This window comes from Schistocerca cancellata, chromosome 9 (genome assembly GCF_023864275.1).
Source record: "Schistocerca cancellata isolate TAMUIC-IGC-003103 chromosome 9, iqSchCanc2.1, whole genome shotgun sequence".
In the NCBI taxonomy this organism is placed as follows: domain Eukaryota; kingdom Metazoa; phylum Arthropoda; class Insecta; order Orthoptera; family Acrididae; genus Schistocerca; species Schistocerca cancellata.
In genome coordinates this window covers 151,159,783-151,177,248 of record NC_064634.1, presented here as the reverse complement: position 1 = coordinate 151,177,248, position 17,466 = coordinate 151,159,783, and the positions used below count along the sequence as shown (strand labels likewise).

The window sequence follows — 17,466 nt, the reverse complement described above, 5'->3', positions numbered from 1 at the left end:
CAGAAACCTCTCGACCGGACATTTTTTGACCGACCCTCATGTTTTATTTCGTTTGCAAACTCATTATGGAGACGTGGAAACTCTTCCAGAGGTAAACAACGTACACTACCTGGACAGATTTAAAGTATAAGAAATTGTCTTTTAAACAGGAATTACATTGCAGTTCACTTAGTTCCATCCGCACATGAACAGGAGTGCTTTCAATTGAAACGGCAAATGATCTCGAAAACAGATACAAAATTGACAGTGTGCTCAATATCCCTGTGGTTCTCTCAAGACCACAAAGAATTCTTCAGACCACGCGTTTTCTTTAACACTAGTGAGTTAGGGAAATAGGCGGTGTTTTTGTCGGAGTTTGTCACTACCATAATGCAGTTTTCTTTTTAAATACATCCCCACCAAAACAGAAATTTTTCACGCTCTGCGATGTCTTATTGTGTCCGGTGTGCAGTGAATTCCACTTAAAATTCGAGGTCTGCAATTCATTCCAGATGTTCTAATTTTCATGCCTGTTCTCCATTTCCCTTCACAAAATCGATAGCAGCGGGTTTTAAATCGAGAACTGCTTCCAGGCATGCCCCTTGATGTAACCAACATAATTTGCAGTTGTACACAGTGTGGTCAGAAACAGTATGAAAAGCTTGTAATGGCACTTCATTGGAGATTGTGCTGAGAAATAATTGTGCAGAAACAAATTCGATTCGTTTCCGAGTTATTTAGCACTAAAGGGGGCCACTCAAGCACTAGCACGCGCTACAATACAGTAACGCAACGGACATCGCTGGTCTGTGAGTTGCCACCTATTCAAATGCTGTTTCGGAAGTGACATATTTAAGCCAGGAGAGCAAAACCTACGTTTGTTCGGTTTGCGAAAGCCAAACGAAGAACTCATTTGGCGACGCTGTCTCGGGCAGGCTCCTTCAGGCTGCGAGCACGACGACCTGATTAGCTAACGTCAATCCAAAGTAGCTCAGAAACAGCGCAACGTATTGAATTTCTTCTTAACAGTTATTTCTCAGCGCAATCTCCCATGCAATTTTTTTCTGACCACCCTGTGTATAGTCTCCATATCGTCGTTCAGTATCATCGAAAATTGTTGCAACTGAAACTGGAATGCAGCTGTGCCCACAAAGGTGCCCAGGAAGAATTTTCTGAGTTGATTTGATTTTATCAGGGAAGCAAAAACAACATTGTTCAAGCCCTCTGCTGCCCGCACCGTAACAGAGTTTATTGTGCGGTATCATTCCCTATGTCTCTAGTAAAGGCAACCAGTGCCTCTGAACAGTGCAAGGAGATCCTTTACCAGTGCTTTGCTAAAAGCAATTATTCTAATCAAAGCTGCTATTTCTCATGACAGAAACGTTTCAGTTCTGGTTGATCTGAATATTCCGCGTCTTTTACTTTCCAATGCCTCGCATTCGAAGATCAAATGTGATGCGGTTTCCTCGCCCACACCATACAACCTACATTTGGGGTGTTCTTCTATTATCCCCATTGTATGTTGTGCCATCGGCTCTATCCCGGCCAACCTATCGGCTTGCTCATTACCACTGATCCCTGAGTGACCAGGGACCCGCAATAGGTTTACCCTGTTGCTTTCACCTAGCTCCACAAGAACTTTGTGGCATTTCGCATGGCCTGTCAATAGTCCAACCATGAGTTTCATTTATCTCCTGTTCAAGCCCAGGATTGAGAGACTTCTCTTAGAACATGGCTTCGGCATCAGTCTCTAGTCATGTTTTTGCTGTTGGACCTTAGCCCAATAGCCTACATGCTGTCTCCTTCTCCAGACTCGTAGTTTTATTTTAATCATTGCCTTGGTGATTGTCAGGACAGGTTCCAATCCAATAAATGGTGTCATCGGCTCTATCCCGGCCAACCTATCGGCTTGCTCATTACCACTGATCCCTGAGTGACCAGGGACCTGCAATAGGTTTACCCTGTTGCTTTCTCCTAGCTCCACAAGAACTTTGTGGCATTCTGCCACGATCTTTGATCTTGTTGCAGAGGCTGCCAGTGCTTTCAGGATTGCTTGGCTGTCTGAATAAATGAAAATGCTACGACCTCTGTAGCACCTCCGCAAATTCTCCTTCACGCACACCTTGACAGCTGATATTTCCGCTATAAACACAGTGGCCACCTTTCCTAGAGAGATTACACTCTCCAGCCCGACCCCAACACCTTGGTCTGTTTTTGAACCGTCAGCGAACAAGACTATGTCCCCATTGCGATGCTGAAATCTGTTCTCCCAGAGCTATCTACTTCCAATTACTACAATGAAAGGTTTGTTGAAGCAGGTGGGAGTTATTATAATCGGCCGGAATTTCCCCAACCATACCTATGTATTTTAGTGTGGGATCCTGGATACCGAAGTGAAATCCAGTTTTTGCCAGTCTTTAACCTGTGCGCTCCAGCTGCTGCATCCATCTTTACCGTCTAATGGAGGCAAGTCCAGCATGGTTTCCATCCCAGCAGCGGGTGTGCTGCTAATTCCGCCTGTAATGGCTAAGTAGACCAATCTCTGCACCTTAAGAAGCTCCTTAGCAGCTACCTGCTGCTCTACCTTTTTCCACCACACTGTAGCTCCATAAGTGATCATAGGTCTTAGTACGTGGTGTATGTCCAGTACATACTGTTGGGGCTTAAGCCACAGTTTCTACCACAAGCTCTCCCGGCACTCATTAGAGTACCTTTCACCTTAGATCAGGTGCTCCCAATGTGAGGAGGCCACGGAAGTTTCTCATCCGGAGTTAACCCTAGATATTTCACTATCCCCTTCACTGATAGAGTTTCATCGAGAAGCTTGAGATTCGTGTGTTGGATCTGCTTCCTCGTAAATGGTACTACAACAGTCTTCTTAGGACTGACCCTTAGATCCTGTTTCCTGCACCAAGCCCAGGAGGGAAGTGGCATGGTGAACAATTTACGTAGTCCGCAGTTTGCTGATTTGGTTGCAGATTGAGGAATTGTAATGCAGAGAAACTAGAAACCAGTATTTCTTCATTCATTAGTCCATTTTTACACGTTTTGGTGTTAGCCATCATCGGAATTCTGGTTCAGATAAAAACCAGAGGATTACATGTTTACATGGTTGACTTTGTAACCTCCGCCTCACTTATCGGCCTTAATGACAGTGAAAAATTAAACCGCGTGTACCTAATGGAAATTTGGGAAAAAGTAATCGTCACCGAAGTTAATTTGTCGGTAAAGAGGGAGGAAAGGGTTACATCTAAATGAAAGGAAAAAATGCAAATGAAATTGATGAAATTAATTTTGAAAAAGGGTAAAGTTAATGAAGAAACTAAATGTGCAGTCGTTACGTTAACAATTAACTGGCATTAATTAGATATTTGAGATTTGGGGAAAGTTACGGTTGCCAGTCCTATGGACAACTACTATAATAACTGAAAAAGAAAGGTTATGCACATATAACAATTGCCGGCCGAAGTGGCCGAGCGGCTCTAGGCGCTACAGTCTGGAATTGCGGGACCGCTACGGTCGCAGGTTCGAATCCTGCCTCGGGCATGGATGTGTGTGCTGTCCTTAGGTTAGTTAGGTTTACGTAGCTCTAAGTTCTAGGGGACTGATGACCTCAGACGTTAAGTCCCATAGTGCCCAGAGCCATTTGAACCATTTTTGCACATACAATTAGCACTAAAAGCGTGGCAACTGAAGGTTGACACGTGTTGTGTGAAAACTGAATGTTTGTCAGAAGTAATAAATTTCGCTAAACTGTGACTTAATTTAGCAAAAGTATTAATAAAAGTGGAAAATTGAAAGTTAATTTAGTGACTGAAATTAATAGTAAACTTTGCTTCTGAAGCACTACGAAATTAGATAAGATAAGGTTAGTCTTGGGCTACCTCAACAATCATCTCAAAAGCAACTTGAATCTACGAAATTTAGAAATAAGAGATTTAACTTTGATCTTGAATTAAATGATTTTGAACAATTAACAATAGTAAAATTTAGTACGTACCAAGCTGAGCTGCAGTCACAGGTAAGCTAAAATATGGTAACAAAACTCGCACTCTTAATTTAGGGTTGTGTAATCTAAATACTGTAACCAACTATGAATACTTTAACTGAACTTTGAAATTAAAGCAGTGAAATGGAATGATATTACTTTAATGCTGGCGTTTGAATATCAACGACAAACGGGTTCATTTCGGAAAAGGCAGGGCCCCAGCTTGGTAATGCAATTGGGACAATGAGCAACAAAGGTTCATGCTAAGCTGTTGTGTTTTAGTGATGCAAATGGAACAGTTTGAAAAGCTGAGGTCTGCCATACAGTTGTAAAACTTTTTGTGCTTCCAGTCTTTCTTTTTGGTTGATTGAAGGTTTGAAGTCGTCGATCGAGGAGGTGGCGACAACCACTTATTGTCAGCCGTCGCTGTTGCAGAAGCTGGATGTTGGCGCGACTTCTTCTCGACACGGTCACCAGGCGAAATGGGCTCTTGATGTGTGCCAGCTAATGTTTCCCATCCACGACACCGAGCCAGAAACTATCATAGCAAGTCGAGCGCAATTACATGCTGCCAAACCCCGAAAGCGCGGCAACTCGTGGGAGCGTCACTCAACACACCCGCTCCACCGCCCTACTCCAGCCAGACTCTCCTCTGCCCGCTCTCCACACGGCAGAGCCAACACTACCAAAGATCCTAAACACTTTGGTTCTCCACAGGACCTATCGATGTAATCGTTCGATAGCTTAATTTTCCCTAGGCCTAAATAATATTTACAAAACAAACCAATTATACATCGATATATATATATATATATATATATATATATATATATATATATATATATATATATATATATAGTATTTCAAACATAGCTGCACAATAGCAACGGTTCCACGTAATAAAATTATTAACAGCCGACCAGTTGCAATGGATAAAGAATTCTTTACCTAGGTTTCGACAAATATAAATTCGTCTTCTTCAGAAGGTGGCAATTAGTAAGGACTAATGTACCATCGCCGTTTTTACAAATAGATCCATTTCTCAAAATTGAAATATAGCCCTAGAATTAGGGTTTGTCACGTAAATATACACTCCTGGAAACTGAAATAAGAACACCGTGAATTCATTGTCCCAGGAAGGGGAAACTTTATTGACACATTCCTGGGGTCAGATACATCACATGATCACACTGACAGAACCACAGGCACATAGACACAGGCAACAGAGCATGCACAATGTCGGCACTAGTACAGTGTATATCCACCTTTCGCAGCAATGCAGGCTGCTATTCTCCCATGGAGACGATCGTAGAGATGCTGGATGTAGTCCTGTGGAACGGCTTGCCATGCCATTTCCACCTGGCGCCTCAGTTGGACCAGCGTTCGTGCTGGACGTGCAGACCGCGTGAGACGACGCTTCATCCAGTCCCAAACATGCTCAATGGGGGACAGATCCGGAGATCTTGCTGGCCAGGGTAGTTGACTTACACCTTCTAGAGCACGTTGGGTGGCACGGGATACATGCGGACGTGCATTGTCCTGTTGGAACAGCAAGTTCCCTTGCCGGTCTAGGAATGGTAGAACGATGGGTTCGATGACGGTTTGGATGTACCGTGCACTATTCAGTGTCCCCTCGACGATCACCAGTGGTGTACGGCCAGTGTAGGAGATCGCTCCCCAAACCATGATGCCGGGTGTTGGCCCTGTGTGCCTCGGTCGTATGCAGTCCTGATTGTGGCGCTCACCTGCACGGCGCCAAACACGCATACGACCATCATTGGCACCAAGGCAGAAGCGACTCTCATCGCTGAAGACGACACGTCTCCATTCGTCCCTCCATTCACGCCTGTCGCGACACCACTGGAGGCGGGCTGCACGATGTTGGGGCGTGAGCGGAAGACGGCCTAACGGTGTGCGGGACCGTAGCCCAGCTTCATGGAGACGGTTGCGAATGGTCCTCGCCGATACCCCAGGAGCAACAGTGTCCCTAATTTGCTGGGAAGTGGCGGTGCGGTCCCCTACGACACTGCGTAGGATCCTACGGACTTGGCGTGCATCCGTGCGTCGCTGCGGTCCGGTCCCAGGTCGACGGGCACGTGCACCTTCCGCTGACCACTGGCGACAACATCGATGTACTGTGGAGACCTCACGCCCCACGTGTTGAGCAATTCGGCGGTACGTCCACCCGGCCTCCCGCATGCCCACTATACGCCCTCGCTCCAAGTCCGTCAACTGCACATACGGTTCACGTCCACGCTGTCGCGGCATGCTACCAGTGTTAAAGACTGCGATGGAGCTCCGTATGCCACGGCAAACTGGCTGACACTGACTGCAGCGGTGCACAAATGCTGCGCAGCTAGCGCCATTCGACGGCCAACACCGCGGTTCCTGGTGTGTCCGCTGTGCCGTGCGTGTGATCATTGCTTGTACAGCCCTCTCGAAGTGTCCGGAGCAAGTATGGTGGGTCTGACACACCGGTGTCAATGTGTTCTTTTTTCCATTTCCAGGAGTGTGAATATAAATTAGTACATGGATCTTGCAGAGCTCACAACCGGTTTCAGTTTTGACAAATGGATCGATGCCGACATTTGTAAAAACGGCGATGGTACATTAGTCCTTACTCATGTAAAATTGCCAGCTTCTGAAGAAGACGAATTTATATTTGTCGAAACCTAGGTAAAGAATTATTTATCCATTGCAACTGGTCGGCTGTTTATAATTTTATTATAGTAAAACAATTACAACATATAAAGACACAGAAATGTCATATCTTCAGGTAACAAAATAAGGAAAAAATTTATAGTAAAATAGATGGAAATAGGAGGATATGCATTTCTGGCGTTACAACTTGAACATAAACAGACTGATAATGTTCGTTGCAAGCCAACCATGTAACTTATTATTACACCTCCATATTTCTAACACAAGTTCTGGTAACCAAAGAGTGACATATCAGTCATGTGTTCAGGTATCGGAAGACGCTCTTATAGTGGCAAATATTCCAAAAAAGCTGTTATTTCTCATGGCGGAAACGTTTCAAGGTCAGTCGCACAACAAAAGGAAAAATAGTTCTGCGGCTGCAGGCCGCCAAAATGCGAACTGTAGGTTTAAACTGCGCCTATACCATTCAGTTACTTCGACGTTAAATTTTAAACATAAAGCATAAATAGAGCACAAATCTTCAAAATGCTTACAAACGAACAGAAGTTTCATTAAATGGAAAATCAGGAAAATTGGGAAACATATATGCGAAATGTGTTTTTTACAAGCAACAGCAGCGGCCCCTTCCATCATTCGATAACCCACTAAAATCTTTCATGGTAGACTCCGGAAAGGCTGGATTTCGGTGATTTAGACAATCTTTTCAGGTCGCTGATGACATGTATTGTTATGTGGTGGGTGCCGTGAAAGAAACATAGCTACATTTTACTTTTAAAAAATCGTTGACAGCTGTTCTACACGTTGACGCAGAACTGACGAAAAATACGATTCGACCAGACATCTTAAATTTTAAATTATAAAGACAAAGAATGAGCGATGGTAACCGGCGTAGTTAAAAATAACGGTACGATTTCTTGGGTGATAATTATAGCACAAAATCAAGACTGAGAGTACGAAAGAAAGAAGGAAAAAGAAAAGAGGAAAAGTAAATAAAAAGAGCCGGGAAGTTGAAACGTGATTCTGGCTAACACAACTGAGAGTTGTAAGTGTAGTGGACTGACAAGACAGCCAGTCCACAGTGACGGGTAACCGAAAGGCACGCGTTTACACACGCCGGCTAGCGTTAGGTCTGAAACAGGATACGTAATGAATGCTATAAAGAAAAGTACGTAGCTGCTGGAATACTTAACTGTAATCCATCATTTGTATACAGCATTATTGATGATACAAGTGAGACTCTCTCTAGAAATGGTTAATGGCGCCTTGCTAGGTCGTAGCCATGGACTTAGCTCAAGGCTATTCTAACTGTCTCTCGGCAAATGAGAGAAAGGCTTCGTCAGTGTAGTCGCTAGCAAAGTCGTCGTACAACTGGGGCGAGTCCTAGTACGTCTCTCTAGACCTGCCGTGTGGTGGCGCTCGGTCTGCAATTACTGACAGTGGCGACACGCGGGTCCGACATGTACTAATGGACCGCGGCCGATTTAAAGCTACCACCTAGCAAGTGTGGTGTCTGGCGGTGACACCACAGTAAGACGACATCCGTGAGGGCTATACACCGCGACTAAAGGACGCTCCTAATTTCGACTGCAAAATTAGATCCCAGTTCCAGACTCACGCACCACACGAATTCTATTGATCTGCCTTTTCCCATGATGCAGCAATATCATAGAGTTCCTAAACAAATAACGATATTTTCATAGCAATTATTGTAGTACGACAAGAAATGTGTATTCCTGACTTTCCACTGTTTCTCTTTTAGGTGCCATTGTACGAGCTATCATACGCACTGCAGTGCGTCTCGAGTTTCACCATAGCCAACATCACCCTCGGCTTCGACTGCCTCTTCATGGGGATCATGGAGTTGACGGCGTTGCAGCTGGACTTGCTGAGCTTACGGTTGAGCAGCTTGCGTCTCGACGAAGCGGCCTGCAGCAGCGAGAAGAGTCGCGGGCGTGGCTGCGTGGCTCAGACGGCCGAAGCTGGCGACGGCGCCCACAGGGAGCTGTGCCTCTGCATCCAGCGGCACCAGGAGATCATCAGGTGTGGGCGACAGTGACAGACAGAGGAGGCGCAGAAGGCGAACGGTGTAACCGGCGCAGTGCCACTTTTGGCATTACCTCCCCCTCACTTATCGACCTTAATGACAATGAAAAATTAAACTGCGTGTACCTAATGGAAATTTGGGAAAAGCAATCGTCACCGAGGTTAATTTGTCGGTAAAGAGGGAGGAAAGGGTTACATCTAAATGAAAGGAAAAATGCTAATGAAACTGGTGGAAATTAATTTTGAAATAGGGGTAAAGTTAATAAAGAAAGTAAATGTGCGGCCGTTACGTTAACAATCAACTAGCGGTAATTAGATATTTGAGATTTGGGGGAAATTACGGTCGCCAGTCCTAAGGACAATTACTATAGTAACTGAAAAAGAAAGATTATTACACATATAATTAGCACTAGAAGCGTGGCAACTGAAGGTTGACAAGTGTAGTGTGAAAACTGAAAGTTTGTCAGAAGTAATAAATTTCGCTACACTCGGACTTAATTTAGCGAAAGAATTAATAAAACCGGAAAATCGAAAGTTAATTTAGTGACTGAAGTTAATAGTGAGCTTTCTTTCTGAAGCACATCGAAATTCAGTAAAATACGGTTAGTCTTGGACTACCTCAACAATCATTTCAAATGCTACTTGAATCTACGCAATTTAGAAACAAGAGATTTAACTTTGAACTTGAATTAAATGATTCTGAACAATTAACAATAGTAAAATTTAGTACGTACCAAGCTGAGCTGCAGTCACAGGTAAGCTAAAATACATTAACAAAACTCGCACTCTTAATTCGTGCTTGTGTAATCTAAATTTGTAGCCAGCTATGAATACTTTAACTAAACTTTAAAATTAAAGCAGTGAAATTGAATTATATTGTACTTTAATGCTGGCGTCTGAATTTCAACGACACTCGGGTTCATTTCAGAAAAGGAAGGGACCCTGCTTCGTAATGCAATTGGGACAATGAGCAACAAAGGTTCATGCTAAGTTGCTGTAATTTTGTGATGCAACAATTTTAAAAGTTTGAAAAGCTGAGGTCTGCCATACAGTTCTAAAACTTTACGTGCTTCCAGTCTTCCTTGTTGGTTGATTGAAGGTTTGAAGCCGTCGAACGAGGAGGTGGCGACAGTCACTCATTGTCGGCCGTTGCTGTTGCAGAAGCTGGATGTTGGCGCGCCTTCTTCTCGACACGGTCACCAGACGAAACGGGCTCTTGATGTGCGCCAGATAATGCTTCCCGTCCGCGACACCATGTCAGAAACTATCATCGCAAGTCGAGCGCAATTACATGCTGCCAAACCCCGAAAGCGTGGCAACTCGCGGGAGCATCACACAACACACCTGCTCCACTCGCTACTCCAGCCAGACTCCCCCTCTGCCCGCGCTCCACGCGACAGAGTTAACACTACCAAAGATCTTACACACTTTGATTCTTCACACGACCTATCGAAGAAATCGTTCGATAGCAGTTTTCCCTAGGCAAGACCCAGCGTAAAAATACAAATAATATTTACGAAACAAACCAATTATACATCGACATAAATGCATAAATATATTTATATACAAATAGTAAAACAATTACAATATGGAAAGACACAGAAATGTCATATATTCAGGTAACAAAAATAAGGAAAACAAATTATAGTACAATAGATGGAAATAGGAGGATATGCATTTCCGGCGTTACAAACCTGCCTACATTTTCTTACGGATTGATGCAAATAGGAATGAAATGTTACGCAATTCCCTGCAAGGCATTTATTTTACTTAAGAGTAAATGGAGAGTGTAATGAGGAAATTATAGTACGTAGGGTTCAGTACCTCAGTCGGTAAAAAACGGAACCATTATATTAATACGCTCTTGTCGACTGTTCAAACCCCTTTTTCTCAGCAACGGGCTGACGTATCGGGCTGAAATTTATGTCACATGGTAAAGTCTACAGTCTCTTGGCGACGAAAACAGTGGAGCTTCTAAGTCAGTGCAATTAAAAGATACGGCCATTTATGCCACATATTTTGACACTCGCAGACTCCCTCATCAAATCCTACTTCCCGTTGGACTAGAATCACGAAATTTGGCAAGAAGCTAGGGCTAATATTAAAACCAAAGGGAAAAAAACGAAAATTGTAAATTTGTAATTGTATAACACGAAAAAATGTTTTGTCATTTGTCATAAGTCTGTATGTCCGCCCCTCTGTTAAGAGCCATTTTCATCAGGAACGGGTAGACGTATTAAGTTGAAATTTGTATCTCGTACTGAAGTCTATGGTCCCTTGGCGGTATAATTAACGTTACCTTTTAAGTCAGTGGAGTCAAAAGATGTGGTCATTTATATCACAAATTTTGATTCTCGCATACTCACTCATCAAAATGTATAGGATAATTCCCGTTTATCTAGAATCATGAATTTTAGCAAGAAGAAAGGTTTTAAAGCACAAGTAAAGCAAAAACTCAGAAAATTGTTAATTTGTAGCTATATGACAGGATAAAATTTTGTTTTATCATTTGGAACCGACTTTGAACTTGAAATAAAAATATTCTCGAAAGCCTTGGCAGCCCTGTGACCGAGATGTTACCAGTATCAATTTCGATAAGAAGCAAAAACCGTGCAAATTCTAGACTCTCGGAAACCTTCTACATACATAAGTAAATTTTACGGAACCATCAGCAACCGAGACGTATTCGTACCTGGTCAGTTTTTTCAATATAATGACAATGACTCGCTCTTACTGATGTCTGACGTGTAAGGAGATCAAACTATGTGTGTTATTTCATTATCGTGTTTCGATCCGCAATCTGTCATTGACATTACTTGCAATATGAGTCGAAGCGTTACAACCCATAGTTCAGTATTGCGGAACCAGCAGAGATAAGTCTATATACGGACAATCCGTATATTAAAGGCGTTGCTATGACGATACGAACACAGCAATAAGGATAGCTTTATGCAGGGTGTAAACGTTACCTGCTCACAGCATAACACGGTCGTATACGGGAAGTCGAGACGAATAATTTGACACAGGACACTTGTGGTCCATCAAGCCAGGAGACAACCTAAATCGTCCTGAAAGCCTCCTAAGGCACTGTGTTTGCGCATCGAGAGAGATTTTGAATATCCTCTCGCCCTCTTAACGGAATCGCTTTAAGTCAGTTACATTTTTGAAATTTTTAGTTTCTTTAACACTAGTCATTCAAACTTCTCCGTGTCGGTGATGAAAGATAAATAAATTTCCTAAATGCTATGCAGAAACTAATTATTTTTACAGTTCGATATAAGCTTAACTCCTACAAGAATAGCAGTTTCGTAGTAAAACAGCCAAAGAAACGAAACGGTTTATTCGTATTTTTCGCTTTTAAATTCCACGAAATTATGAGGTAAAATAGCTACACAAAAATGTCAGTTTCACAATTTGTTAGCGCAAGAACAAGGTGCATTTTATATTGAGGCACAGTTTTAGTGAGAAAAAGAAAAGAACTTCAAAGAGTTAATAGCGGCTATGGCGGTGATATAAGAGGGCGAGACGATATTGAAAATCATGCGCACCGTGCATGCGCTGTAGCTTAGATGTGTTTTGTGGGTCACTTTGAGGTTGTTTCCTGTCTTGATAGACCACAGGTGCCTGTATAAAAGTATTCGTCTTGATTTCCCCTACACCACTGCTACACGTTCTAAACAGTTACCGTTTACACCAAGCACATCAGTCGGCTTAATTTCAACGTCCCTTAAAGTGCGTTACGAGAAGCATGCTCCCGAATGGCCAGTACGCCAGTCGGTGAGCATTTGGTAAACCGCACTCCTTGCGATCGTATAGATACTTAGAGCACACTACAGTGGCGTCTCCACTAAGACAGGCCGCCCCTTTGTGCTCGCTGGAAAAGCAAAAACTGACAGCAGATGAACCCCGCCTACCAGTTCGAGACCCGCTCGGCTCGTATGTGAAGGTGCACATCTGCATACGAGCCGAGCGGGTACCTTGAGCCGCAAGTGAAATGACGTTGGTGACAACCGATTTTGTCTATTACGTTAGGTTCATCAGAGCGCCTAAGACGCGCTTCGACATACTAGTGCGGCGTCACTTGAAAGTAATTCCTTGAAACGGTCCACGGCCAAACGCTTCCAGTTTTTAACTCAAGCTGCTAGGTTATGAGGCAGGATCCGCTGCGGACCAGAGAACCGACTCGTGGCGATAACATATTACACCTGCTGGTGACAAACAGACCCGAACTATTTGAAACGGTTAACGTAGAACAGGGAATCAGCGATCATAAAGCGGTTACAGCATCGGTGATTTCAGCCGTAAATAGAAATATTAAAAAAGGTAGGAAGATTTTTCTGTTTAGCAAAAGTGACAAAAAGCAGATTTCAGAGTACTTGACGGCTCGACACGAAAGTTTTGTCTCAACTACAGATAGTGTTGAGGATCAGTGGACAAAGTTCAAAACCATCGTACAATATGCATTAGATGAGTATGTACCAAGCAAGATCGTAAGAGATGGAAAAGAGCCACCGTGGTACAACAACAGAGTTAGAAAACTGCTGCGGAAGCAAAGGGAACTTCACAGCAAACGTAAAGATAACCAAAGTCTTGCAGACAAACAAAAATCACGCGAAGCGAAATGTAGTGTGAGGAGGGCTATGCGAGAGGCGTTCAATGAATTCTAAAGTAAAGTTCTGTGTACTTATTTGGCAGAAAATCCTAAGAAATTTTGGTATTATGTCAAAGTGGTAGGTGGATCAAAAGAAAACGTCCAGACATTCTGTGACCAAAATGGTACTGAAACTGAGGATGACAGACTAAAGGCCGAAATACTAAATGTCTTTTTCCATAGCTGTTTCACAGAGGAAGACTGCACTGTAGCTCCTTCTCTAGATTGTCACACAGATGACAAAATGGTAGATATGGAAATAGATGACAGAGGGATAGAAAAACAATTAAAATCGCTCAAAAGAGGAAACGCCGCTGGACCTGATGGGATACCAGTTCGATTTTACACAGAGTACGCGAAGGAATTTTCCCCCCTTCTTGCACAGGGCACAGGGCATCCCCGTTTTCAAGAATGGACGTCGAACAGATGTGCATAACTATTGACCTATATCTCTAACGTCGATCAGTTGTAGAATTTTGGAACACGTAATATGTTCGAGTATAATGATTTTCCTGGAGTCTACAAATCTACTCTGTAGGAATCAGCATGGTTTCTAAAAAGACGATCGTGTGAAACCCAGTTCGCGTTATTCGTCCACGAGACTCAGAGGGCCATAGACACGGTTTCCCAGGTAGATGCCGTGTTTCTTGACGTCCGCAAGGCGTTCGATACAGTTCCCCACAGTCGTTTAATGAACAAAGTAAGAGCATATGGACTATCAGACCAATTGTGTGATTGGATTGAATAGTTCCTAGCTAACAGAAGGCAGCATGTCATTCTCAATGGAGAGAAGTCTTCCGAAGTAAGAGTGATTTCAGGTGTGCCGCAGGGGAGTGTCGTAGGACCGTTGCTATTCACAATATATATAAATGACCTTGTGGATGGCATCGGAAGTTCACTGAGGCTTTTTGCAGATGATGCTGTGGTATATCGAGAGGTTGTAACAATGGAAAATTGTACTGAAATGCAGGAGGATCTGCAACGAATTGACGCATGGTGCAGGGAATGGCAATTGAATCTCAATGTAGACTAGTGTAATGTGCTGAGAATACATAGAAAGAAAGATCCTTTATCATTTAGCTACAATATAGCAGGTCAGCAACTGGAAGCTGTTAATTCCATGAATTATCTGGGAGTAAACATTAGAAGTGATTTAAAATGGAATGATAATATAAAATTAATAGTCGGTAAAGCACGTGTCAGACTGAGATTCTTTGGAAGAATCCGAAGGAAATGCAGTCCGAAAACAAAGACTTGTTCGCCCACTACTTGGATACTGCCAACCGGTGTGTGATCCGTACCAGACAGGGTTGATAGAAGAGATAGAGAAGATCCAGCGGAGAGCAGCGCGCTTCGTTACAGGATCATTTAGTAATCGCGAAAGCGTTACGGAGATGATAGATAAACTCCAGTGGAAGACTCTGCAAGAGAGACGCTTAGTAGCTCGGTACGGGCTTTTGTTGAAGTTTCGAAAACATACTTTGACCGAGGAGTCACTGAGTATATTGCTCCTTCCTGCGTATATCTCGCGAAGAGACCATGAAGGCAAAATCAGAGACATTTGAGCCCAAACAGAGGCATACCGACAATCTTTCTTTCCACACAACAATATGAGACTGAAACAGCAGGCAGAACCGATAGAGGTACTCAAGATACCCTTCGCCACACACTGGCAGGTGGCTTGCGGAGTATGGATGTAGACGCAGATGTAGATGATTTTCTCGGTGCAGTCACCAATTTATTGCGCTTAGCGGCGGCAGGTTTTGATGTTTTCTGTTAGTTATTTTACATTCATGCACACATTGCAACACAGGTGCAGTATTGGTTTTTAGGATTTGTTAGGACTTGACGCATGACATATTGACATGGACAATAGTAACGTTAGAGCTGTGATACATGCATTAGAGGATAGTACTGTCTCTGGTAGGTGAAGGCAGCTAACTCTAATTTCCAACTTGTAATGCCCGTTACATGCGATCTGAGTCGAGAAGTAAATACGAAAATTCTTTCAGATTAAATTACATACAGAATCGGACTGATTGATTAGCGAATCGTGGTTTCGGATCACACAGAATTTCCGACACTTCACTGAGGACGAAAACAATACTTAAGTTTATACTTAAGTTTTTCATAACAAATATTTGAACATGATATATCTTTCTCTCACTCTGTAACTAAATAATAAGGACACGAAGTACTATCTTTCGAGTTAACTGACTTGGTTAAAAACTCTATGACCGTGAAATTTACAGTCATAAGTGAGCCAGTTTCTGTTCGCACTGTCAAGTCGGACTTCATTAGTATAAAACAAACAGGTTCTATGTAATAAATATAAAATGTTGACATTAAAATGAAGAAACACAATGCAATGAATTTCGCTCATCATCACTTAGTACTCAATAAGACTTACGTGGACGGAATGTCCGTACATATACCAGCAAGGAGAAGATCATAAAATCCCCTAACAAGAGAAGAATGAAGCAAGGGACAAAAAATTACAGAAATTCTCCCATTTATTCATGAATATAAAAATAACAGAGATTCTCCCTTTTACTCATGAAGATGAACATTAAATCACTATTATTATGATACAACTCCAAACACACCTTTTCTCGTCATCAGAGCATTGTTTTCTGTCACTAAAACAACAATATCAATTCGAGATAAATTTTTATTTAATTTGTGGTAAGGTCTTATAGGACCAAACTCGAACTTCCGACGGGGGGAGCCGCACGGACCGTGACAAGGCGCCCTAGACTGAGCGGCTACCCCGCGCGGCAATTCGACGTATGTTACACAGGCTAAGAAAGCAACAAATCACTATGACGCTTCTAACTGAGCCCTGTGAGAGTACAAGTGGTCACGTTGTAACGTCCCATCGGTAGTGAGTAATTAAAAATGGTTTAAATACCTGTTAATATCTTGCCTTGGGCGTCCCTCGACAACTGCATATATGAGCTAAAATATGCTTGTTCAATAAATAAAGGATACCATATGGTGTAGGCCATAACTGAAGTAAAGTGTGTACGTAGATTTATTCACTTCAAAACCTGTACCTTATGAGCTCATATTCATACTGGTGTTTCGGCATTGGCTGGTACCTCAGAGCCACTTGTGCTATTGATCTGTAAATGTTACCATTTCATGTTCTTCATATGCACTGTTGGAGGAATAAATCTTGAGCGAACTGGAAACAAAAAGAGTGTACTATTTTTATCCGACACTTAGATGTGCTACGTTTTTCCGGTACTTTCACTCAAAGATTAGTCGATCATTCGCTTTCCCCGTAGCTGATGGTATTCTTAGACATTAATTTACATGACTGCCTCGAACACTATAGGAATGTTTCTTCAACTGACCCGTACTGACTTACATTTAGTCATGTTTTAGCAAAATGATTATTGATTACACAAAATATAAATTATGTGGAAGTCATTCTGAACTCCTCTACAGTTCGCATAGTGACAACACTTTCCCGTGCACAACAGCTTCTTCGGTCCATACTATCCTACAGATAATTTATTTCTTCAAGGAGAATAAGGTCGGTCCTATCATTCCTTCCCGAGGCAATCTTAAAATTACCTTTGCCTCTGATTATCACTCACCATATAGGAAAAGAAAAATCGAAGATGCTATTCCGAATCCTTTGCTAATGGGCTACAGCACGGTACAGCGTCAGACGGTTTTCGAGTATCTTCCTGTTAGCCTGCACCCAAACTCGTCGTATATCGTAGTTTAAAAGAGCTAGCTGAGTTTCGCATGAACTTTGCTTTTTAAATCAACGGTGGTTTATGGACAGAATCATTTAGTTCTTCAGTCAGCTTACTAAATTCGTTCTTAGAGTATGCTCCAGTGTCCTGCAGCTGACAGACGCTAAGGTTGTTGGTCTACAGTTTCGGACATTGGTTTTCTTCTCTTCTTATATGCGGAAGTAACCTCTTTTCTTTCCTATTCGCTAGTGACCTTTCGCTGTGTGAGTGATTCACTATAAATCCAAACTAATAAAGTGACCAACTCCACAGAATACTCTCTGAAAACCAGGTTGGGTGTCCGATAGCACCTGGCACGTTATTCGTTTCCGATTGGTTCAGTTTATTTTCAAAACCAAGGTTGTTTATTTTTATGTACTAGTAATTTTAATAGT

General features: G+C 42.6%; 1 protein-coding gene across 1 annotated transcript in view; it reads left to right on the top strand.

Annotated features, from left to right (window-relative positions):
* Positions 1-17,466, top strand: part of LOC126101245 (odorant receptor Or2-like) — a 249,127-nt gene that overhangs the window by 168,916 nt on the left and 62,745 nt on the right. Inside the window, exon 6 of the mRNA XM_049911932.1 lies at positions 8,388-8,668. Within this exon, the coding sequence (XP_049767889.1) occupies positions 8,388-8,668 (281 nt within the window). The remainder of the gene's footprint in view (positions 1-8,387; positions 8,669-17,466) is intronic.